The 27,300-nt window shown below is 38.5% G+C and overlaps 1 protein-coding gene and 1 pseudogene across 1 annotated transcript; both read left to right on the forward strand.

The window, feature by feature from the left end:
* Positions 1–5,410: 5,410 nt before the first annotated feature.
* On the forward strand, positions 5,411–6,139 carry LOC128097380 (40S ribosomal protein S6-like). Its single transcript, XM_052717841.1, has one exon. It carries the CDS (start codon positions 5,411–5,413, stop codon positions 6,137–6,139), a length of 729 nt encoding a protein of 242 aa, XP_052573801.1.
* Positions 6,140–12,499: 6,360 nt separating this feature from the next.
* Positions 12,500–27,096, forward strand: LOC128096989 (cytochrome P450 2J6-like; annotated as a pseudogene).
* The last annotated feature ends 204 nt before the right edge of the window (positions 27,097–27,300 follow it).

Raw genomic sequence — 27,300 nt, forward strand, 5'->3', positions numbered from 1 at the left:
GAAAGAAATTGATAAGGCTTGTAGAAAAATAAATCATAAAGGAAAAGAACTCTATGTTTTTAGCTTGATCATAACAAAAGTACTATTTATAAGGAGCTTTCTCTCCTTTATAGTTAAAGCAGTTAGACTTAGATTATTCATTTTACTTTAATGAGATAGGAAGAGGGTTATCTTTAAAAGAGAATTTAGAGGCTAGAAAGTTGGTTCATTGGTAAAGGCACTTGCTTCCAAGCTTGGCAACCTGAATTGGATACCTGAGACCTAAGTGGTAGAAATTATTCACAAACATGGGTGTACACACACACACACACACACACACACACACACACACACACACACCATTCAATAAATTAAAAATAATAAAAACTATTTAGTACTTTATGTGTACTGTTAATTTTGTCAGACATTTGGCAAAGTTAAAGTTTATTTAAGTATTAGATTATGTTAAAGTATTATAAATGACCACTTTTTTTAGGTTCTTGTTGAAATATATGAAACATGAAGTAAACCCTCTTAAGCACTTCAGAGCATACAGATCAGTAATTTTCAATCCATTCACACTTTTTATATTGAAAATTCATACAATGTATGCTGGTGGCAGTTTCCCCTCTCTATCTCCTCCCAGATCCTCCCCACATCCCACCCATCTAACTCCACACCTTTTTGTTTTTTAATCTTTAGAAAGCAAACAGGCAAATATAAAAAGAAAACAAACTAATTTTTTTTTAAAAAAATAAAAAAGCACAAGAAACACACACACTCCATAAAAACACAAAATTAGAGACCATAATATACAAACAAAACACAAGTAACATAAAAAAAATTATAAGACAAAAAGTTCTACAAAAACATCATGGAGCTCTTTTTGTGTTGGCCATCTACTACTGGGAGGGGGCCTGTCCTTAAGTGTGATATTTATACCCAGTGAGACACCATTGAAGAAAGGTGACTTTTCCTTTGCAAGTGGTTGAAATGATGATTATAAGTAAGTATTTTTAAGTGATTTGAGGGATGGAAGATGACTCAGTGGTTAAGATTAGTGATTATTTTTACAGAGGACTAGACTTTTGTTCTGATCACCCATATCAGGTGGCTAACAACCACCTGTACCTTCAGCTGCAAGAGATACGATTCTTTGGCCTCTGTAATTTCCTGTACTCATATGCACATACCCATAAATAAGCAAATACACATGATTAAAAAAAGTTTTGTTTTAAAAATTGATTCAATGCACTTAACTATCTATGTAACTTCATTTCTCTACAAACATATATATAAAGCTGTGTGTCTAAACTTTATGTAGTATGTAAAAATTATCAGAATTAAAGGCATGTGAGTTTTGTACATGAAAATCTAACACTAACTGAATGTGCTCTACCTGTGTCCTTCCTTGTATTATTCATGATATTTGTTGATGAGGCATATTTCACCACAAGACTTAGTAAGAAAAACTGAGTAGGGAAATGTAACCATCTTGGCAGGAATGAACATATTCAGGAGACATTTGGGCACCTCTTTTCATTATTAAACTACTGAGACTTTGCATTGTAAGGAACTGAACCTTCTTTGGGAATGAAAAGACTAGGAGCTAAATGCCAGAGAGAGAAGGGATTTGTCTCCCAGAAAGGGATTTCACTTGGTACTGACAACTTGTCAAGCCACCTTATAATAGAGACTAGATCCAAGACAATGACCATGAGTGGAATCCCATCATTACCTAGCTATGCATATCTCTGGGCCCATATTTAATTCAAACCCCGTGTTAGAACTCTAAAGGTGGATTTGGAGTTGGGGACACTGGACCTCTTTGATCTTCTTCTCAATGTGTCTATATTGAATAAACCTATTCTTTCTATTCATGAAGTCTTGTTTATGTGACCAGCTGAGCAAGACAGACAATCTGGACTTGTTAGGAGTTGCTGGGGTCCATCTTCCGACTCCCAATTCTGGGACCAATCTAAACTTCAATTCAGAAGTATCAGGATCAGGGTATGTTAAATTCCATAAATGGATCCACAGGCTGAAGGCTAAATTTGTCTATCAGAGATCAGCATCACCAACCTGACCAGCAACAGTGGCTAAGACAACCTGAATTGAAGGTTGTGAGATGATATAGACACCTAGATGGTTGGGCAAGGCAGAACCCACTCCCCAACTTTCTTGGCTCCCTTACTACTCAATTCTAGGATTCCATGCAGATCAGGAGTCCCAAAGGATACTCTCAGTCATCTGGCATATGAAGAAACATGCAGAGCAGAAATACTACCAGAGGATGGCAGACCAGGAATACTTGGGCACTATTGGTATCTGTGGTGGTTTAAATGAGAAATATCCCTCATAGGCTTGTGTATTTGAACACTTGGTCTCTGGTTGATGGTGGTGATTGGGAGAGTTATGAAACCTTTAGGAGGTAGAGGCTTGCTGGGAGAAGAACGTCTCTGGGGATGGGCTTTGAGTGTTTATAGCCTTGGCTCACTCCAGTGTGCTCCCTTTGCTTCCTTCATGTTCACGGAACTGTGATTTCTCAGTTTCTTACTCTGGTCCCTGCTGTCATGTCTTCTCTGCAATATTGGAGTCTCCTTCTGGAAACACAGCCAAAATAAACTCTTTAATTCTTAAGTTGTCTTTGGTCACGTAGTTCTGTTACAACAAGGGAACATTACTAACATTGATACTAGAACTGGCCTTTTGATAAGAAGAACATACATTTCTTTTGGGGGAAGTGGGGAAGATAATGGATTTTGCAACTAGCAAAATGATTCATTACTGTAATCAGAGCTTAAGAAGCTATTCTAGTAGGATCCCAGAAGACAGTAGTAATGAGTATAATATGCAGTGGGAGTACAGCTCATGAGGTTTCAAACAGAAGCAAAGTCTGCAACTACAACTAGGCTAGAGGCCCTTTGTATGATATTTTGTCAGAGTCTGGCTGCCATCTGTCCTTGTCATCAGAACTTATGTGAAGCTAGATTTAAAAGCAATGGATTCACTACTATGACAAAGGAGATTTCAAAACAGCATGATATTGAGTCTGTGGTTATTAAAAATAACTCTTCTGCAGGTCTACCATGAAAAGGGTGAAGTAGCCCAGAAATAAGTACAAAGCATAGTTTGGAGAGCAAAAGAACATTAGGAGGCTTAATGGTAGAGTCAAGGTGTGTGCTGAAAGAGAGGCTGTCATAGTTGAGAAGGTTAGCACTCTTAAAGAGAGGCTTGTTGCTCTGTACTGAAACAAAGGCACGGGTGCCCAAGAGCAACATACCACCTAGTAAGCGGTCAACCTGTGAAAGGAGAAAGCCTAAGGGGATGCTTGTCCCCAAAAGGCAATTGATTAACCTAGGAAGGCTGGTGCTAACTTTAGGGAAATAATTCCAACCACAATAACATCAGAAACAGTCAGACCTGTTCCTAGGAATAACCCCATCAAGGAATGGAGTGAAGATGTTGCAAAGCCAAGAAGAAAGAAATTAAAGAAGATGCCAGACAATGGAAGGACCCTTCATGTTCATGGACTAGAATAATCAGTAGTTTGAAATTTGTAGTATTACCAAAATCAATCTGTGTGCTCTCCTTGACAGTGCCAATAATACCTATATGGATATAGGGGAAAAAATCATAAAATTCTATGGAAGCACAAAAGGCCGTAAGTCAAAGCAATCCTGAACAGAGAGCACTTGCTGAAGGTACCATAGTACAATTATACTACTGAGCCACAGTAACAAAATAAGTATGGTATTGACACAAAATATATGTATAGACCATAGAATAGAATAGAGGACCCAGACTTAAATCCACACTGCTAAAGACAAATGATAACATGTGCATCAACATGCTAGGGTTGGCTACATGTCCTAGATAAACCAGTTAAACAAACCAATTAATAGTAAAAAGCAAGCTAGGCTTAATGGCCCATGCCTCCCAGCACTTGGGAGACAGAGGCAGGTGGATCTATGTAAATTCAAGGCCAGCCTGATCTAAAAAGTGAGTTCCAGGACAGTCAGGGATGTCACACAGAGAAACCATGTCTCAAAAAAACAAAACCATAACACACAAACAAATCCAAACAAACATAAAAAAATGTGTAAAAGGCAGAAAATAGATTTATTTAATTTGGTCACAACAACAAAAGGGACAGAGAGATCTAGGTAATTCCTATCCCTCACCCATTATTGAGGTCCTGAAATGAAGCTAGCATCTAAATATGAGGCAAGAGATATGGCTAGCTAAGCATCTAGCCAAGATGTTCCACCCATCATTGTCTCAGATCGAAGTCTCTTAGTAAGTTCAAATGAGAAGTTGTAAATTTTTCTCCAGGAGACAAGATCATTTTCTGGAAGGGAATTTTCTTCTCTGGCCAGGTCTTCAGATCTGTCTTCTCTAGTAGGAGATTTCTAGATTAATTCTAATGTCTTGGGGTCCATGGTTTTAATAATTTGATATCCAAGGAGAGAGGTACAAGTGTTTATTTTGAATATACTTATTACTGTCAGACATACTGGTGGAATGTACAACAAAAGAGATAAGTAACCAGTGAAGGGACTGGAAAAAAATTTGTCTGCTATTCACTTAGCAGGTGGTTAATGACTAGACTATATATAAAGTACTGACAAACAACCCAATAAATTGCACAATAAGCTGAACAGATGTGTCTCAAAAGAAGAAATACAAATGCTTAAATATATAAAAAAGTTTTCCACATGTTTAGCCCCTGAAAATACAAATGACAACTCCACTGAGATGCCATGTTATCCAAGTCAGAATGTCTACCATATCTAAAACAAAAGCAACCTATGCTGGTAATGAACTGTTACTGGGTTTGTGAGCACTGGAGCCTCAGGCTCTGGCAGCCTTAAGACTCTAGACTGGGTCATTTCTCCTCAATAGGACAACTGAACAGACACACAGAAAAAGGGGTTCATTCAATGTGGCCATGCTAGGAAGAAGAGTAAAGAGGTCCAGTGATTGCCCAAACCCATCTTTGTTCCTATCATCAGGTTGAGGTTTAAGTGTAAGACAAGAAATGCTCACAACTAGGCAAGACTGGCCAAGGCTTAATATCCCCCATCATTAAGTATAGTTATCTTGGGATCAGTGTCTCCTACGAAGCAGTCTGTCAAGTTGTCAGGATATAAGTTCCTCTTCATCCTTCTCCCAGCATGACTTTTCTGGAGAAATGCTAATCCCTTAGGGACAATTCTTTCAATAGTTTAATAGCCAATTTGAGGTAGGTGCACATTTGACCTTTTAGATGATCTTCATGTCACCACAGCTATAGAAACTTTAATGATTGTTGGTGATAATGAATGTAAATAATTCATCCACCCCATATGGACATAAATACAGAAGATCTTTAAAAAACTAAAAATAGGCTCTTTTTCGTGGCACCTCCTAGGCAGTTGGCTGTGTCAAGATGAAGCTGAATATCTCCTTCCCTGCCACCGGCTGTCAGAAACTCATCGAACTGGACGAGGAGTACAAGCTTCATACGTTCTACAAGAAGTGCATGGCCGCAGAAGATGCTCTGGGTGAAGAGTGGAAGGGTTATGTGGTCCAAATCAGTGGCGGGAATGACAAACAAGGTTTTCCCATGAAGCAAGGCATGTTGACCCATGGCAGAGTGTGCCTGCTGTTGAGTAAAGGGCATTCTTGTTATAGACCAAGGAGAACTGGAGAGAGGAAGCGCAAGTCTGTTCAAGGATGCATCGTGGATGCAAATCTCAGTGTTCCCTACTTGGTTATTGTAAAGAAAGGAGAGAAGGATATTCCTGGACTGACAGATACTACTGTGCCTCGTCGGTTGGGACCTAAAAGAGCTAGCAGAATCCAAAAGCTTTTTAATCTCTCTAAAGAAGATGATGTCCACCAATACGTGGTCAGAAAGCAGTTAAAAAAAGAAGGTAAGAAGTCCAGGACCAAAGCACCCAAGATTCAGCGTCTTGTTACTCCACGTGTCCTGCAACACAAACACCGTCGTATTGCTCTAAAGAAACAACGAACAAAGAAAAACAAGGAGGAGGCTGCAGAATATTCTAAACTTTTGGCCAAGAGAATGAAGGAAGCCAAAGAAAAGCGCCAGGAACAGATCGTCAAGAGACATAGGCTGTCCTCTCTGAGAGCTTCTACTTCTGAGTCCAGTTAAAAATAAGTCTCTAAGGGTAACAAATAAATGATCATACCTTTAAAAAAAAAAAAACTAAAAATAGAACTTAGGTATAATCTAGTTACTCCACTCCTGAGCATACACCTAGAGGAGTGAAAGTCAGGAAGCAATAAAGATAACTGTATATCCATTTTTCATAATAAAGATATTACATTAATTTTTCCTGGGAAGATGTAGACAAATGACCATTCACCTCAGACAGGACAGCAATGAAAGAATAAAGTACTGCTTCACCAATGCCCAACTTGTCCAATCAATGTGTTTATTGGACTTTGTCACAGAGCATAGGTGAACCAAACCTTTTATTGAACTGTCTACAAGGCTGATCATCTGATAAGGTTTCAGTGAATATGGAGAGGTTAGAATATTGCAAGTCCAAATTACAATTTGTATCGTGCTTTCCAATTTATATCATGTCCTTCTATAACCAATATAGGTTTGTCTAGATGGATAGTACCATTTGCCTGGTTATGCACTGGGAACAGAGGCTAACAAGATATAGAAAGCATTTTTTAAGTGTTTTAGAGATAGAACAATTGATTTTGACAGATCACCTTTTGTGGTTTCTAAATGTTATAGGCTCACGAGTGTGTGGTATTTGGCACTCACAATCAAGGAGAAACAAAATGATAGAAGTATTTTCTTTTATCCAGGTCTAACTTGAGATCAACTCTGACTAGTGTGGGGCTGAGGACCAACTTTTGAAAGTCTAAACCCACAGTCAGCCTATCTGCAGTTGGATGCACACAACCTGCAACCTTAATGAGTGAGCGCCTCCCCTGAAGAAAAATAATACTGATTGATATTTTCCGTTAGAGGGCACTGTTTTTTCTCCAGTATGAGATTAGGCCAGACTCTAGTGTAGACAAACAGCATGTATTTCCTTTTTAAGGCTTGGGTCAAATTGATGCAGTCTAGGGGTATCTTGTTTACTGTCTGTATGACTAAAGGGACATATATTGGAACATTTTCCATATCTCCTTCTATAATAGACTTGGCAAAAATGAAGATAGTAGGTGGGGCCACACCTTGACTGAGACTACTTGCGTTTGCATATCCTTGGCTGTCTAGTAAAACTTTCATCTCACTACAGGACCCTGAGGACGACTCGGGCAGGGGGTTTCTGGATCTCTTTGTTCCTCTTTCTAATATGGCCAAATCTAATAAATATCTTTTTTATGTTTCCCACATTTAATTTAGCTCTTATTATTGGCTCATTAGGTAGGGTAGTAAGGCCTGGCTTGGAGCACAGGAAGAAGCCTTTTAGACTAACTGAATTCCTCCATGTTTCTTAACCTCCCTCAGTAGTGGCAAAGACTGTAATATCCTGTAACATTGATGGATCTTCCTGCATTTTGTGTGGTTAATTATTGCTAACTGGAGGGCCAGCTTCCAGGCAGGACTAGGGCATGCAAAAAAAATAAAAATCCATAAATATGGCAAGGACTAGACATTTTCCATCTGGGGGAAAAATAAGGAAACACCTACTTTCTGATGGTAACTTTCTCTTGTACTTCATCTTGAAAAAATCCTCTCTGAAAATCTCTCTTGTTCTCTCTCCTACTTAGCTACTCATCCTCTCTCCTCAGCTCTCTCTACACACCCAGCTACATATCCCTTTCAGCACACACACACACACACACACACACACACACACACACACACACACACACCTCCAGTCAAACTCCAGATAATTATATGTTATTTTTTCAGGTGTGGTTCCATTCTCATAACACGTGATAAGTCATACAGTTTCTCTCAGACTAGGGAGGTCATGCTGAAAAGCCAGTGAGCAATGCTTGGCCATGCATATAGTTCTGAGTTAGTTAGGGCTCCCATACAGAGAATGACAGTGAAATTCAGGACTTAAACAATAAACAGTTTGTTGGCTAAACCTTGAGTAGTAGTGATACATGCAGACAACTATGTCTACCAAAGTTGATTATGTCTGACCTTGATTCAGCAATAAACACCTGGGAATTTGTCCTTGTGTATTCATTTCCAGGGAGAACTCATTTGTTTTGAATTTATTCTGAAACCTAAAAATTAGCTGTCTTTGTGACTGAGATTTCAATTACTTTCCTATATAAGTCTGAATAATGAAAATATCCTAGTATTATTTCTATTCATCAGAATTATGCAGCTTAAACAGAAATTATCTTCCTGACCATCCACAGCTATAAGTGTGCCTAGTATATGGAATATTTACATGAGAATAACACACAAGCAGTGAGAAAACACCCATAACAATTTTTTAGGGAAGAAAAGTGGTGGCATATGAGAAAAATTACAGACAGAAACAAACCAACTCAGAGTCAGTGACTTCCATGGTCTTCGCTAAGTGGGGGCCTCCCATCAGAGAATTATTCGTCTGATAGATCAATTTGTTGAATATCAGTTGTCATCTGCTGTATGTTCCCATTGTCTCCGGTAAAACCATTGCTACCAGCAGCTCTCAGCATCTAATCTTAGCCTGTCATGTAGGGCCTACCATTCAGAAAACTCTCTGAAGTAAATGTTGACCGTCATGTATCAGAGGTCGGTCAGCTTCTAGTGATTACAGCAGTTTGGGAGGGTCCTGGCTCCCTTGTAGGTCATGCCTCTGATAACTACTTTAAATATCAGGAGGTAAATTTTTATCTCCCAATTCATATGTAGAGTAGGGTAGGTACAAAGTAGGGGCATGGATCCTTTCACCAGATGAGGCTTTGTAGCATCTCTAGAATGCCAAGATTTAAGATCACATAGAGAATTAAAGCTGCATGTTGGGAGAAGTCTGTGAAAGTCTTGGAGTAGGTGGCTACAGTATGATTTCTAACGATACTGCACTGATTTTGATTATGTGACAAAGATGTGAGATTCTTTGAGCATGCCATGATAAGATTCCTCTTCTTTCTCTTTTGGTGCTCAGTTCATGAGTTGACCCTTCAGGCTTGAATGAGCTCAAGGGAACAAAGCCTTACTATGAGGAGAAGACCTCTGGAGCACCTTTCTACAATTGCCCAGCTTTTCCTCTCAGGAAGCCTTCTTTGTTACAGAGTTACCAAGACAGCTTTGCCTCAAGCCTGTGCTTTCCTAGGCCTCTGCTTTGTACAAGCAACCAATCCATATCTAGCCAGACTGATTGCCTTCTCTATTCTAAGATCTTCAAGGTTTTGCCTTATTTGAAATATTCACTGCAGCATGGTTGGTCTATGTCAATTTGTAAGAGGGTAGTGGTGAGAAGATTCACTTCTTGAGACAACTTTGTACACTAAGGGTCAGGCAGAAGAGACGAGCATAAAGGTGCTAACTACATTGTCCAAAACTAAGTGAGGAATGATGGTTATATATTATATTCACAAAGTGTTTGCATAATTCTTGAGTGGGAAAGAGACTTATGCTTTATAGCATATCCAGTGAACTTAGAAAAAAAAAAGATGTATTTAATGAGTAGAAATTTCTACTAGGAGTCACAGTGAGTGTCTTTCCAAAGGTCCTGGTTCATTCCAGTTACATGATACTTGGTTGTGGGTCCCACTGCTTTCAGGCCTCAGGCTAAGGCCCCTAGCATGTTTATACTTACTGTATTTAGTGTGTTGTAATTGGGTTGTATTCAGATCTCATACTCCATACCTTGTAAAATAATGGGTTAGAAGTTATTGTCATCATGGGGATACCTGTACAAATTAAGACTGACAATACTCCAGCATATGTATCTAGTAAAATGAAACCTTTTTTTTCATATTATGACATAAAGTATATTACAGATACACAACCATACAGGGCAAGCAGTAGAAGGATCTAATCAAACTCTAAAAGCATTGTTTGTAATAGCCAGAACATGGAAACAACCCAGATGCCCTTCAACTGAAGAATGGATAAACAAAATGTGGTACATATACACAATGGAATACTACTCAGCAGAGAAAAACAATGGCATCATGAGGTTTCCAGACAAATGGATGGATCTAGAAAAAATCATCCTGAGTGAGGTAACCCAGACTCAGAAAGACAAACATGGTATGTACTCACTCATAGCAGGATACTAGACATGAAACAAGGATGACTTGTCTGCTACTCACATCACCAGGGAGGCTACCTGGAAAACAGGACCCCAAGAAAGACACAGGGATCACCCAATGACAGAGAAATGGAATGAGATCTGCATGAACAGCCTGGACATAAGTAGGGGTAATGAAAGGCGAGGGTTGAGGGAAAGAGAGCTTGGGGGAGTGGGAGATCCCAGCTGGATCAACAACAGAGAGGGAGAACAAGGAATAGGAGACCATGGTAAATGAAGACCACATGAGAATAGGAAGAAGCAAAGTGCTAGAGAGGCCCACAGAAATCCACAAAGATACCCACACAACAGACTGCTGGCAATGGTCAAGAGACAGCCCGATCTGACCTACTCTGGTGATGGGATGGCCAAACACCCTAATTGTTGTGCTAGAAACCTCATCCAACTACTGAGGGATCTGGATGCAGAGATCCATGACTAGGCCCCGGGTGGATCTCTGGGAGACCAATTAGCGAGAATGAGGAGGGTTTATATGAGCGAGAATTGTTGAGACCAAGGTTGGATAAAGCACAGGGACAAATAGCCAAATGAATGGAAACACATGAACTATGAACCAATGGCTGAGGGGTCCCCACTGGATCAGGCCCTCCGAATGGGTGAGACAGTAGATTGGCTTGATCTGTTTGGGAGGCATCCAGGCAGTGGGACCAGATCTTGTGCTCATTGCATGAGTTGGCTGTTTGAAACCTGGGGCCTATGCAGGATTGTTTGGCTCGGCCTGGGAGTAGGGGACTGGACCTGCCTGGACTGAGTCTACCAGGTTGACCTCAGTCTGTGGGGAAGGCTTTGCCCTGGAGGAGATGGGAATGGGGGGGGGGGGGGGTTGGGGGGAAGGTGAGGGGGACGGGAGGGGGGGAGAACAAGGGAATCTGTGGCTGATATGTAGAATTGAATTGTATTGCAAAATAAATTAAAATAAAAACAAAAACAAAAAAACAAAAACAAAAAAAAAGATACGCTTAATAAACAGAAATGGATAATAAAGACCTCCAGAGATAGACTGCACAATGCTTTATTAACTTAAATTTTTTAAGTGTGAATGAGAAAGGAAGGACAGCTGCAGAGAGACAATGGATAATAGAAAAATCTCCTGAATTAAATCAGCCTGTATACTTCAAAGATATGTTGACCTACAAATGGAAACTAGGATATGTGTTACATTGGGGGAAAAGGTTTTGCTTTTGTTTCCACAGGAGAAGGAAAGCTAAGGATACCATCAAAAATAATAAAGATTAGATTTGAATAGGAGGGACCTCTTGATTAGAAAAGGAACTAGTTGACCATTCAATCTAAACTAACATGTAAGACTAACAAATGCCTTCCACATGATCAGATATAACCTGTGAAAAAGGAAACTCTCCAGAGTTAGGGTTGGGACAGGGTTTTGGTTTTGTCTTTTCAGAAGAATGAAGGCTTTCAACTAAGGCATCTGAAGACCACTGGAAAAATGAGACATCGGAAGGAAAATGATAAATCATTCCAGGGAAAATATCCCAAGGAAAAGAATAAATTGGCCTATTGGTATATCATATTTCCAACAGAATAAAATTTCATAAATCTTTCCAAATGTTTCTTTCTTCTGTTCTCTACAAATATACAAGACAAATGGCTTTTTGTTGTCCCAGTTCATTTAAGAAGTAAAGCTGGCTTTGGAGTTGGGGTGTGGCTCTCTTCTTCTCTAAACCCAAGCATGGTTGTTAAAGAAAAATTCAAAATCTCTGTCCCAAGCCAGAGCAGCTACCCAATATGGGACAGAAGAAAAACTGAATTAAAGGACTTTTTTATTGTCACTAATCTCATAATTCTTTGGTTTTAGTTTTTGACTCTTTAAAACATTTCTTAAGGTATAAATACTATGTCAAAATTTATAAGATTAATATATATATATATTAAACTTTCCATCATGATATTAATGGTCATACAGAGTACTAACTAACTGTAGAAAAAGGCTTAATCTAGTTCCCAATACATGACTTTGGGTTTCAGTCTGTATCAGGTAACTATAAATTAAGTTTTTGCATTCCGGATATACTTAACAAATTGTAGTCCTTAAACATCTTTGAGATTTGTTGCATATGACATTTAAATTTTTAGGTTTTCCACAGTGAACTGCAACCATTCCTAACAGTGACCTTTGAAGTCTCCAAAAGGAGGATGGGGCCCTGCAATAACGATTCTACTTGGATTGTGGTATCACCACTAAGCTGACAAACATCACTCAAGGATCAGCTTTGGACTACAAATTGCCCAGGACAGTTTCAAGGAAGCTAGCTGAGATGGTCCAGCCTCATGCACTATACCAGCCAGGACTTCAGGTAAGTCCTACACTTGCCCTTTACATGGAGACTGGCAACAAATGATACCGCTAGGTCTCCCAGGACTTGACTATTATTTTAATTTTAACAGAATTCTATAAAGATGCTGTTGTCCCCCTAGACAACAAGAAGCAATCTAGAGAACACAAAGCCCACATTCCCAAGAGGTTAGGTGGATGGTTTTTTGGTCATTCAGTAGATTACAGACATTTGTCATTGTTTAGGGGGGTTTGTTACAAGTTGTTATTGGGAATGGTCAGGGAAAACTGAACACAGGAGATTAGATTTAGGGATCTCATTCTGGAAGGAAAAAGGCAGGGGGGATATAGAAATGATAGGAAAATAAGGTAGATTATTGAATCTACTTTAATCTCTCCCCCAAGCAACTATTAATATACAAATATTTTACATTGGTATGGATTTTGGTTTAATGATACAAATTTAAGGTTAATTTTGTTATGATGTATGTTTCTACTCCTCTTTAGGGTATTGTGTTTATGCAGCTCATTTAAAAATTTAAAGTATAATTAAGAAGTAATGATTAATAGTCATCTATTATAGTCAAACTTGTAGTTATTTTAGGTATGTTTTCAAGGACAGATATATTTTAGATATAGACAGGTGGTATTCAAACACTTCAGAGATCTACAGAATACAACATCCAAGATGTTTTAATAACATATTTTTTTTTGCAATTTTTGAGACAGGGTTTCTCTCTGTTGTTTTGGTGCCTGTCCTGGATCTCAATCTGTAGACCAGGCTGGCCTTGAACTCACAGAGTTCTGCCTGGCTCTGCCTCCCAAGTGCTGGGATTAAAGGCGTGTGTCACCACCGCTCGGCTTACTTATGTTATTTTTGACAATGAGACATGTCTGAATTTGGCAGTACCAATCTACCTCAGAGAAGATGATGGGCATCAAAGAACCTCCTTATGGAGTTTGTTTTCTTTGTGGCAAAAGTTAACCACTGGGCAAGAAACAATCCTTGCCTCGACTGCTGAAAGTTGCTGCCCAAATTGGACAAGCAGGACACAAAGAAAGTAGCTACTGAAACTTGTCAAGACAAGGCAGGACAGTCCTTAAGAATTCTTGTTTCTCAGAAATGTCTGTCAGATATATGAGGCCTGTAAGCCGAAGTCAGGTGCCCCAATGTTATAGAAGAACTTTGGATGACTCTCCAGGCAGCCAGGTGTCCCTGTCATTAGGTAACACAGGGTCTTTGTTGGAATTAAAGTCTAAATATTTGGACTTAAAAATTTCCTTAGTTGGGATAGAAAGTGAATTAGGTACAAAACTTTAGACTCATCAAGATAGGATAGATAATTGAGTATTTTCTGAAAATTGACTAAATACAAATAGACTGGCTATTCTAGCTGTAATTCTTACTTAATAACTTAGATAAGAAACATGGGTTAATTTAGGTTGTAAAAGCTAATTAGTAACAATCCTAAACTATTGGCTAAGGATTTATAATTAATATAAGCCTTGGTGTGTTTATTTGGGAGCTGCTGGAGAGACAGAAACTTTCATCTACAGGTATGTTTCTATGGTGATTCTAAATCCAGTCAAGGTGATGAGGAAGATGAACCATTGTGGTGTTCGTCCCAGGACTTGCACTGTGCTAGGATCAAATGGTAAATATCTTGACCCAGAGTGATGTAGCTAATCAACAAAGCAGATCATTAAGCATAGTATTGAATTTAAAGCTTGTCTAGCTATCTGACTTCCCAGCCATTGACAGAGTCCTTGATGAATTCCAGCCCCATGTAAGATTCTTCACATACAGCCTCTCATATACTTCTCTGTTATGTATGTTTTATGTCATGTGGAATTAAATCTCTATAGAAAATTGAAATAAATAACTATGAAAGGCCCATCTTTTCCTCTCCACACCTCCAGAACAGCCTTTTAATCCTCACTTGTAGATCAACAATGCAGTTTCCAATATCATTTGCTCTGTCACATTTCGGCAATGCTTTGAGTATGAGAATGGTCAGTTTCAGGAGCTGCTAAAGTTACTGGATGAGGCCATATACTTGCAGGCTTCAATTATTGGCCAGGTAAGTAGGACTACCACTTCCCCTGCTTTGGTCAGGAACCTTGAGATTGCCACTCCTCATAGTCTTTTTTTTCTTTTAACTTTTTAAAAATCTGAGATACAATTCTTAAAATATGAAATCAATACAAATTCTTGAAATCAGTCTGTTGACTTTAGAGTTTTTAATAATAGGAAATAGTATAACAAGTGTTTCTTTTTTCACTTTGTAAATTATTTATTTTAAATGTGCATTCTTCTCTGTCACCTTTATGCCTATAATGCATCAGTAACACTTGCTGCAGTGTGCACACTACACTCTATCTGCTAAGAAAACGTCAGGTTAAAATATGTTTATAATGAGGTAAGTTAAACTTTCCCTTTTAAGATTAATTAAAATCTAATATGTTCAAGGGTGAAATCACTTAATCAAATCAATATTCAAATTAAATACAAAGCAAACATAACTGATGTGCATTTTATACTTAAAACTGTTACAGATGGCATCATTTGACATATGTTGATCCACTACTGGCTGCAATTTGGTTTATTTTTGACTGCTACTGTTTGACAAAGGAGGACCACTCATACATAGCCCTTATTTGTATTTACATAGGGTTATTTCACCTACTGTATGTGATTGTTGTAAAAATTAACCAGGAATATTATTTAAAGATGGGAATATTATTGCTTGGCATAGCATAAAGTACCAGGATAGAACAGTTTTGTTACTATGATTCAGTAGATTAAAAATCAATACATTGATGTGGACAGGAAAGGGTTCCTGGGTTTCTTTCACACAGTGCCCCTCAATCTTCTTTTCATGCAGATCACTACTCAGAACTGCATGAGAAGGACTTTAGATTATAGTGCCCAGGGGTGAGATCCATAGAAGCTCAGTCAGAAGCTCCAGGGATGGAAACTGAGCATAGAGTTTCACAGTAAGATTACCATTTTAATCCATCTTGTAATAATGCTTGACATAGGAAAAGCATCTATGACATAGGGTTTCTAGACCCCACACTTTATCACAACAATTGAGATCTTGGACCACATGTTGGTGTGTCTACTTTCTCATATTAATGTATGAAATATAACATATTGTCTTAATTCCTTCCAGCTCTAAAATTTTTGTTGCAATAGCATTTTGAAGTCCATAAAGAAATGCAGATCAAAGAAACTATCAAGATAGGAAAACTAAGTAGACAGAAAATACATTTCATAAAAGACACAGAGCTGAGAGATGCACTAATTTCTGAATCTGTGTCACATAGGCAACAACTGTATATTTTAAATGCTTCTGTTTGAAACACTATAAGACTCCATGTCAATTTTTTATCCAGTCAGATCATCATTGTATTTTTACTGACACAATTACTTGTTTGCTTTTATTAAAATCTTGGGCAAATGAGAACTAACTCACAAGTTTTTTATTTATTTTTCTCCCTTTATGACTTATTGTTAGTCAATATTTTCCTCATTTTAACTTTCTGTGCTTATCTAGATAATGGATATTTTTATTAATTTAACTCTACCTTAATATTTTAAACATTACTGTGGAAACCCATAAAGGTTTCCTAGTGAGATCTGAGCTTCCTCTACCAGCAGGGCTGCATTAGAGGATTGTTTAACTACTAGTGTGGTTACCAGGTGACTGGAAAGGGTCTGCACTTGGCTGTGCTAGGGGGAGGTATTTTGCTCCACCCCTTGGCATTTTTATAAATAGCCCTTTAGAAGAGAAAGAATGGGCAAGTGGATAAAGATCCAGGCTCTCCCGAGGCTATCCTCTGTTTCTGTTTCTCTCCCCTCTATCCTTCTATCTAAATCTCTTATCCTTCTATCTAAATATCTTATCCCTCACGCCTCCAGAGTACCCTGGGGTAAAATGTGGGAGTTGGTTTCCAAGCTGGCCTCCCACACATTACTAAATTAGTCTTTACCTTTATAATTTCAAAATGCAAAATTAAGCTTTCAGCATCTAAGATTAATGATTTTATTCTCCCTTATACCATATAAGATTTTTAGAACACCAACTCTAAGCATTTAGTTTCTTCTTTTCTGAAACAGAAAAGACAACAATCACAATTGCTTTGTATACTGTCAGTTTATATTTGACTAGGTATTTGATGGCTGCTGTTACCATCACCCCATGTTATACATTAGTATACTATCTTGAATTTCACCTGAGTGACGGAGGTATCAGTTGGAAGTAAATACTTTTAATGAAAGCTATTGAAAATATTTACATATGGGGATTTCCTCTAATTTAATCTTGAAGTGTTGCTAGAGAGTGACTGTACATAGGATACCCATTTACCAGAGGAATCTAGACAAAGAAGGATGTTAGGTTTGGGCGCACATGGCAGGTGAGACACAATACAACAAAGCAGGACTAACAAAACAACAAAAAATTATTAATCAAATCAACAAGAGAGAGGAGGTGCCTGTGAGAGCCAGTGGAGAAGCTGGAGTTGTCAACAGCTTAACTCCTGAGAGGAGAAATTGAAACAGGGATCAAGCTAGTAAGACCAGGCTTTCCCATAGGCTTCTCCTTAGGCTGGCGATTGGCTAGCTTAAAGAAAATACTCTCTAGACTAGAAAAAGAAACCTGATTCTAATATGGACTGGGAAGATATTTTTCATGCCCAGTCACTATGGCTGTGATAGTTTTGGGGCCAACTGGATAAGGAGTAAGCAGTCTGTATTACAATCACATGAAGGGGATGGTTAACTAGGACCAACATAAATTATATCAGGTCATGGCAGGAATTGGCCAAAGGAACTCAAATGCTTGTTTTTGCTCAACTTCTTAAAGAACAAACAAACTGATTTTTTTTTCTTGCTGTACATTGGAACTGCTCATCTACAACTTTCTGGAGCCACAGTCATTCATGGAGAGTCAGCTAGAAGGACAATGTTGACTTCCCACAGGATTTTTTCCTTTTAATGGCTGCATTTTAGATCTCAACATTTTCTCTGATTTTAGTCTTCTTGATAACACATGCAGTTGTCAGATACTATCACTTGGTTCTCATCTGTTCTTGCAGCTTTGTGTTACTTATTACAGAAAAGTCATCAGTTGTTCAGCATTAATTCAAGAAAAGAAAAAGATCATAAATTATTATTGTTGTTGTTGTTGTTGTCAAAGTTACTCTTTATTTTCACTCTTCCCCGTGGTAGCTCCCAGTGCAGCAATTTCATTTGCTTTCCCTCCAATTTAGTCAGAGCCTGGGGACTTAAGAGAGTTCAGTGGGTGCTCAGCTGACCTGTGAGTATGTGTCTCAAGGAAAGAAATTCTAGAAAAGGAACAAAGGCCAGAAGGCGAGGACAGTAAATACTTCTTGACATGTTCAAGAATACCAGGCATTTTCATGGAGAACTAAACATATTTTATTTCTGTAAATTTTCATAACAATTTTAAGAAGGTGAAATAAATAATATCATATGTGTATGCTGGTGGGAAAGTATAAAAACAATTACAGTCAATAGTCTACTATCTTTGTGTGGCTTGAGTTTCTCAGTCCCCATTACCCTCCAGGAAATCCACTGAAAATTAGATTAATAAGATAAATTATCATCATCATCACCATCATCATTACTACTATCATAGTATTATTATGCTAGTATCCCTAGAAAGAACCAGAACTAATAGTCACACCATGCCTTTGCCATTTATATCATACTATTAATTTTCCACACAGTAATAATAAGAATTCACTCAATGACCACATTATTTCAAATAAAAATACTGACTTACTCATGTGGAAATTATATAAATTATTAAGGGACACGGTGGTATAGAATTACCTTCAAACACACATGTTCCTGATGACTTCCCTGAGGAAAATAATTCATAGCAGGGGAATAGAGAGAGGATGAAGAGACAGCTGTGGGTTTGAGATCATCGGTATGAGAGTTCAAAGGAAGTGACACTTAACAGGAGCTTTGTGAAAGTGGGAGCAGGGGGAGAGCTTTCTGGGCATCATGAGTTACAACCGTCAATGTTTAAAATCAGAGTCAGGCACAGAAGGCACTGAATCCTAGAGAACAACACCGACGGAGAGAAGGAAATGGGTACTTAAGGACCAGCTCAGCAGAACCTACAGTGAAAAGTCACTGGACTTGGTGTGAGTACAGTGGAGGAGTGAGTCCAGGGCTAACTTAAGCCATGTGTTTAAACTGTTAGATAATTTCTCTGGAAGTCCTGTCGGTTACAGACTGGATGTGGACTTAGACTAGAAAAACTACTGCAGGCGATGACAGCCTCCAGGTATGATAGGTGGTGGCAGGAACCAGGCAGGGAGCAATTAGGATGACAAGAAGGGACTTGAGACTCGGTATATTTTCCATAGTAGAACTAAAATGCTAGGGGGCTGAGAGAAATAAAACCCTTCATTTCTTCACTGTAAGAAACAAAGAGGGAAAGACAAAACTGTCTCAATTAAAGCATGTCATATTGTATCCATGATGGTTTCATTTTTTCAATCGGCTCTACAATATTTTTCCATAGATAATGAAATATCTTCCTGGACTACAACAAAAAAATTTTAGAAACTAGGAAGAACTGAAATTATTTCTCGTATAATCAACAAACACAGGAAAGACTAGGATCCTGATGAGCTGAGAGACTTCATTGATACTTTCCTAAAGGAAAAGGGAAAGGCGTAAAGGTGCTACCTGTATCATCTCATGGAAGAATTAGAGGTTTAAGTTTGATGCTACAACAGGTAACCACAAGCTTACTGGTTTAAAATGGCAGATTTTGTTTTCTAGTTACAGTTCTACAAAACAAGAGTACACAATAAGATTTCCTGTATTTACAGTGTGCTAACAGTGTATATGTATGCTATATACTCTATAAGACTCTCTGGGGAATCAGTTTTGAGGGCTCCCTCAGCTTCTAGAGGACCTCTAAGTGCCTAAGTGTGCAGGGTTTGGGACAATCATTATTCTATTCATTATTTCCCTCATTCTCTATAAGCAGTCTTTGGAACTGTGATAGCATAGACTGAATTTCTGATTGGGTTGATGAGAACAAATAAGTGTTACACATGGATCTATCTGTGGTGTTTGAAAGGGGAGGCAGCATATCTAAATTAGTCTCCTTAAATATGGGAGCATTAGCCCCCTGCTGAGATATGTCTGGAAGATCTTCCTCTTTATGGTCTTCCTGGGGTAGATCTAAGCAGTATATTACTTGCAGTCTAGATTGAAAAATAATTGACAGGGATTTTTTCTCCTTTTCCTTGCGCTGTTCGTTTTTTTACATTGGCTCCTATATGTTTCCGATTGTTAACATCAGTGTTTTTTTTTTTGTTTGTTTAGGAAACCACAAGATTAGGCTTTACAATTTCTTGTTTAAACTTACATAGTTGTTGCTCTGAATATTTTGCTCCTTTAGGTCTTAAAATTTTTCAATAATTATATAAAATTCTTTCTTTCAGAGAACTGAGAAGCACCCGTATTACTTCCACTGTCTTTCTTATGGTCATGACCCCCCTTGGGTGAGAGGCCCGATTTCTTAAACCCCCAATTTCTATTTAAGGAAATATTTCTTACCTTTTCTGATAGTCATGTACCCCATGTTGGGTGCTAGCTGCAGTCTTCCCTTTATAGTTCCCTTTGTAGCCTGCATGAGAACAATCTGGGTGAGATAAAAATGGAACTTGCTTCAGCTTGATTTTAATAGATGGTTCAAACTTCTAGAGTCTGACACCAGGTCATTTATTTCAGTCATATTTACGCACAGCACAATTTTGGAAACAATGTTTTCTGATAACAAGTAATTGAGCCCTGTGAACATAACAAAGCTTAAGACACATTTATAATGAAATTCTTTACAAAGTACATCTGGCTTCTTTCACAAAGATGGGTACTGTTGACTCAGAGATAGCACTCAAGATTTAGGGACGAGGGAGATGATTGAGGTAAACATAATGCCTGTAGGAGTCAGGATTGGCCTGGTCTAAGATAACATACAAAAATCACTTAGGCTATTGTAAAGTACAAATGACATCTCTCATAGGGATGGGCTTAATGGACTTAAAAGCAATGCTCAAGATTTAGGGGAAAGGGTCTGAGATAAAGAAAACATAAATTCAGGGGGATTTGGGTGAAGCCTAGCCCTACAGAAAGCAAAGATTTCACCAGGTTGTAAACTGCATCCATTCCCAGCATTCTTGGAGGAAGACAGGTAAGCATCTCCTTCCTTTGAAGAGACAAGTATGATTGTTTAATTTTTCTGACTTCTCCAGTGCTTATCTGTGTGCACAAGCACCTCTTACCCACTAAACCTAAACTTGTAGGTGCTTCCTCAAACTCCATGCTAGGACAGATCCCTCTTTTCAACTTTCCATCACTTCTCTCCTACTTTGATCCTATGCCCCTTCTCCTTCACTCTTTTGATTATATTTGGGGCTACTTAGATAAATTATGTCTTCTAATTTTAAAATTTTATATTAATCACCTCTAAAAATATCTCTTTTGACAAATTAGGTAATGTGCACACATTCTAGGGATATGGACTTAAGTGTTTCAATTTTATTTACTTAGTCTTATTTCATCTACCTGAGATGAATAAACATAGTGCCAATATTTTACTTGTGTTGAGTGGCAGCAACTCAAGAAAAAGGGGCATTGAAGGAAGAGTATTTGGCTTATATCCCTGAAAATGCCAAAATATTATTTTACATTCTGCATCCCCCATATCTCTCCGTATCTGAAGAACTGTTAAAAGGGCAAAAGTAGCAATAACCTGGAGAACTCTATTTTATTTAAAGTCAGACCCAAAACCAGTTATCTAGACCATCTCAGTCCCCACTGCAGAACACAAGAAACATAGAATTGAATGTTAGAATTTACCCTTAATGTCTAGATGAGAATTTTACCTCCTTCTTCCCCCCTTATCACCATTATCCATCCTTCTAGACAGAACTCAGAAATAGCCAAAATCGATGTAGTTTTGAGTTCAGTGGGCTACTGGCTAAAGACACGGTTGAATCAACATTGTCATCTGTGATTCATGGAGTTTGGACACCTCTTTTGCAATGGGGAAGAGGGTGAATTTCTTTCACCTTATATTATTTTGTCTTACTGGAATAGTAATCATTAAACACATTGTCATCTCTAGGAAGATGATGCTGGCCATATGGTGTTCAGGTATGGGCTATTAACATGAGAACCAGTATTGACAAATTAAAGTTTCCAAAGGAAGGGTAAAGACAATGGGATTTGATAATAAATACATTTTGGAAACAGAGGCTTCAACTATAAATGTGTAAGAGTTAGAGTAGCAATGGCTTTGTTGCACATAATGGAATTAACTTTATTATTTCAGGTATTCAGAAAATAGTTAAATTGCTGACTATTTGCTATGTGTTTTTTAAACTTTACAAAATTAAAAATGTCCTTTCAAGGAATGTGTCATATTCCCACTTTTATAAAACATGTATCTGAAGAATGAAAATGTAAAGTGACTTTCCTTAGATCATGCAGCTAATATGTGATACCATTGATATTTGTCTTAGTTGGGGTTTTTATTGTTGTGAAGAGACGCCATGACCACAGCAACTCTTATAAAGGAAAACATTTAATTGAGGGTGGTTTGCTTACAGTTTCAGAGGTTCAGGTTCAGTCCATTATCATCATGACAGGGATCATGGTGGAGTGTAGGTAGACATGGTGCTAGAGTAGCTGAGAGCCCTATATCTTGCAGGCAACACAAAGTTGACTGAAACTCTGGGTGCTATCCTGACCATTTGAAACCTCAGAGCCCACCCCCACAGTGACACACTTCCCCCAACAAGGCTACACCCACTCCAACAAAGCCACATCTCCTAATAGTGCCACTCCTGATGAGATTATGGGGGCCAATTACTTTCAAAGTACTACAATATTGAAAGTTAATCTGTCAAAGGCACATTCTCTTGCCACTCTAATGGCTTCTCAGAATTTGCAAGCATGAGAATGTGGTTCCATTAACCCAAGTGATAGAAACTTTCTGTTAGCACTTGGGGAGGAGGACATTTGTGATACCTCTGCTTCCTTGTGAAGTCATACAGAGAATCACTTTTCCTATGGTTGTTTCATTTAAGTTCACTTCTCAGGATAAAGACTTTGTGTTTAGAGGCAAACAAAGCCCTCTAGATAAATGAATATACACTGTATTTTCCAGTATCTAGACAAGACTACAGTTTCAACAAAGAAAACTTCATCTACAGCACTCTGGACCTCTTCTTTGCTAGAACAGAGACAACATCCATGACACTCCCTTGGGATCTCCTCTACATGGCTCCCTACCCAGAAGTCCAAGGTGAGCATGTGATTTGTACCTAGACAAGGTACAATGAACTAGAAATTGTGTCTCAAACAAAACAAGAAGATTCCAATGGTGGAATGGGAAATGTTGGAACAGCTATGATGCAATGTGAACTTAGGAATAGACCTGTCCTGAAGATGTTTTGTCAGGACCTTGACTGCTATGGCATAGACATTACAGAGACTGTTCCCCTAAAAACCTTGAAGTCTAGGTGAAAACAGAGAAATCAAGTGGCACAGTAGTAGGTCCCAGGTAAGAGTGGTATTACTACATGAGCACCCACTGATGTGATCATTTTAAGTTATGCATTGTCATTTTTTCCTGGATACTGTACAAACTCCTTAGTTTGGTATCTGACATTCTATGATGTCATCCCTCTGACTTCCAGCCTCAGCTCCACCCATGCTTCACATGGTCTTACTCCATTACATGTCTTCTCTTTGCATTGCCCTTATTCTTGCCTCAAATTCAAAACATTTTGTCTTCCCTCAACCAAGAATGCACTGTCTTAAGTTCTCCTCCATCTAGAAGAATCATCTCAGATAATACCCCCTTAAGATGTTTCAGATTCCTCCAGGAATTTTCTGACTGGGAAATTGCTGTCATTGTCTTCCTCCAGAGATGATCTGGAGGAAGCATGTAGGTCCTTCTGCTGACAGATAAGCACTAGTGGCACCAGTAATGTTAAACACAGCATTGCCTCTTCAAAGTGAGATATATACAACCTGTTTTCTATCTAGAACATTGAAAGCTGATATGATTTATATCCCAGTAACATTTACCCTATCTGGGTGGCCAAGCTACACACAATCCTCCCTTAGACACTTAGTTTATACATGTTTTCTTAATTAATATATAGAAGCTGTCTTCATGGAAGATATCACTTGTACTTTACAGAGAGTTTCCATATAGTCATGTCTTAAGGTTTTTTTTTTTAAATGCACATGGGATTGAGTTTAACATCTCCAAGAAACTTTGTCCAAATTACACTGTGCTTAAACATCTCTAAAACAAATTATTTTAGGTCAGAGTCTTAATGTTTGAACCAACACTAGCTACTGAGTCATATTGGACCAAACTACTTTTTCTTAATGTTCTACAAATCTATACTCTGCTAGCCATGGTCTATGCAGAGATCCACCCCCCCACACACACTCCCTCCACTGCCACTGCCAATGTCCCAGTGTGCCTCCACTGCTATGCCTTTCAAATTGTTTTTTTTTTGTCTCTCTACTGATTGAGGGAGAGTGGCCCATTCCATTTTTCTTCCTCCTAGTTCTATATTTAGCAGATGAGTATAGGAATACTTTTCATTTCATGAAACTTTTTATTTTCTAAATTGTGACTAAGAATTCATTAATGCCCCATAATGCCTATTTAGTAATTTTAGAACATACTTGAGGAAACAACAAGATGAAATATAAAACTTAATGGAGGCTCCTATTTTCTCCTAGAAAAAGTACAGACATTGACAGAGTGATTGACTATGAGAGGCAGGTGACCTTGACTGAATGAAAGTTCATGCTCTATACTAATGCTGTCATCCACGATGTATAGAGGATGGACAACATTACCCCCTTGAATATTTCCAGGGAAGTGAGAGTTGACACCAAGTTGGCTAGACTCCACTTGCTGAATGCAACCCTCAGTCTCAGATACCCAAGTCCACTGTGGATATCAACTACAGAACCTAAGCTTTAAAGGTGATAGGTATTCATGTCCTAAGAAATGATTTAAATGAGGAAGTAGACATCTGATGAAACACTCCATGTATATAAATGGATATTCACACATATTGTTGGGAGTAGTATTGGAATGGGTTTGGATCAAACATATTTAGGCAAAAACTAGCTTCATTTTCTTGGAAAATCTCACCATCTTCCTGTATTAATGTGAGCATGTAGGTGGAATAAACTTTCCATCAGACATTGTCTACTTGGGCAGGTCTCAGGACTAGGGACCTGTCATGCTGAGTTTAGGAAATGCTTCACAATCCTGAAAAGACAGGATATTAAGATGTAAAATACATTTGAGGCACATGGACCAATACCAGAGTGAGGCTAATGTTGCTAACAGTGTCCCCATAGGCATATTTCCAGCTTTTTCTTATAGCCCCAAAGTATCACAAAGAAAGATAGACCATAGTGAAATCTCAAATATCAGTTTTAAGAATGGGAGGGACTGAAGCAATACTTACAAGGCAATCATGATGTTCCATAGACTTTTATCTCTTCCAAAATATCATTCTGATTTTTTAGAGTGATCATCTCCGTTTTCTAGATTGGAAAGTTAAGTTTCAGGGAAACTAAATTTACATAAGAGATCTTTTCTACCAAGTAACAAGTGATAGGATCCAGAACCAATACTGTCCTGAGGATTCATACTGACCCATGATCCATCCACAGGACTTACCGTATTTGATATTAAAGAATGTCCTTTCCTTTTTACTCAATAAGTCCCTGATCAACTCCCTGTCTTCACAGACTTTATGCTGATCACACTACTACCCATCTCTCCTGGCCACTAATATTCCCTCTCTATAATATACAACTGAAACTCCCTCCTTGCTGTCTACTGGCCAGTCTCTGAGGATCTAGGTTAATTATCTAAGACTCTTTAATATAATGTTCTTGGAGATGCTCTCCAGAATGAGATCCAGAAAAGCTTGTCCACCCATTACTGCACAGCCACCTTCTCTTTAGAATCAGTGGAACAGCCACTATATTTGTTGTTCTCTTTGTCATTGAAAATCTCATGGCTGGAAATTGAGTTCTCAATTACCCAGGTGCTGTGTGCATTTTTCCTATTCATTTACTGGATTCCTAGGCATCCATTGAAACTCCTCCCATAGACTTTTAATATAAACTCTAACTCTTGTCGTAAGTATTGAGAAATCTAAATAGCTATGTGCAGCAGAGACTGGAAGTTATGGCCTTGCCCGCAGAAAGACCTGGTTACAATAATGGCTCCATTTCCTGTAACTATGTGAGCATATTATGTAATTATTAATAGCTTCAGTTTCTTTACTCAAACCGCTTCATAATCTCCAAATAGAAATAAAATAAAGTTAGGTTTGCAGGGTGTAATACTCAGAATTGAAGCTTTTTTTTTATTACTAAAGCCAATATTTATTAATTACCTCCAAACCTTGATTTGAGGTTGGAGGAGACTAAGAATATGGATACCTACTTGGAAGCCATGAGGACTTCCCAGAAGAAAGCACTCTGCCTCTCTGTGAATGAAAGGAAGCTGGAGTGAGGAGCAAGGCAACCCTAGTAGGTCACTATATGAGTCTAGGAAAACAGATTAAATAATACACTAAGATGGTAGTGAGAAATTAGAAAGGAGGTAATAGAATCCAGAGAGATTTAAAGAATGGCCCAAACTTTACGGTGAAAGAACAGCATAGGGGAAAGGTTCATGACAGGAATTCTTTCTTATACATCAGTATGTCTTTGACAACTGTGGTGTGACTATGTGTTATCTCCTTAACACTCTATGTAAGAGAACAAAGAAGTAGAGGCTATACTACTATGGACCTGACCATTGTGAGCAGTAAGGTTCAATATCTTCCTTTGAATGCTTACAGGACCTACCTTTCCCTAGAAACATACATCCTAACCTATTCCTATTAAGCAGATGTACTTTGTAACAAAGAGTATTATAAATATGCTGATAAAAATTCCTATACGGTTAAGCCGGGCGTTGGTGGTGCACGCCTTTAATCCCAGCACTCGGGAGGCAGAGCCAGGCGGATCTCTGTGAGTTCGAGGCCAGCCTGGGCTACCAAGTGAGTTCCAGGAAAGGCGCAAAGCTACACAGAGAAACCCTGTCTCGGAAAAACCAAAAAAAAAAAAAAAATCCTATAAGGCAATTACAATCTATGACTAAATAGTGTTATGTATATAAGGGAAATAATGGATGTATAGTTCAAATGACAGTAGAGAAGTAGATTGGTGAGGATGGAAAAGTTTAGGACATCAAGAGTCGTGGGTATATGAGGCCAAGAGCCACTCCCCCTGTCTATTTGCCTGGGTATGTGTGCCATATTTCAAGCTATGACACTTTGCTGCCTTCTGTGGGGAACCATGACTCTGACCAATTTCACTGGGCTATGCAGGGACCCAAAGATTGGGCCACTTCAGATGCATTAAATCCAGAGCAATTTTTGGACAATGGACAGTTTAAGAAGAGAGAATCTTGCTGAGGCCCAGCCCAGTGTTGGGGTTCAGCCCCAACCTATCAAAGAGTCCCTTGAATAGCAGAGTGAAGAATTGAGAAATGCTAGATGGAAATACATTTGAAAAAAAAAACAGAGACACAGGATAGCTTCAGAGGGGCCCTGAGTCAATACTCAGCAGCCTTGAATTTATTTCTAATGGGCTTTTTATACACTAGCAAGGGGAGAGGC

This window comes from Peromyscus californicus, unplaced genomic scaffold (genome assembly GCF_007827085.1).
Source record: "Peromyscus californicus insignis strain IS unplaced genomic scaffold, ASM782708v3 Scaffold_5__1_contigs__length_169319896, whole genome shotgun sequence".
NCBI lineage: Eukaryota > Metazoa > Chordata > Mammalia > Rodentia > Cricetidae > Peromyscus > Peromyscus californicus.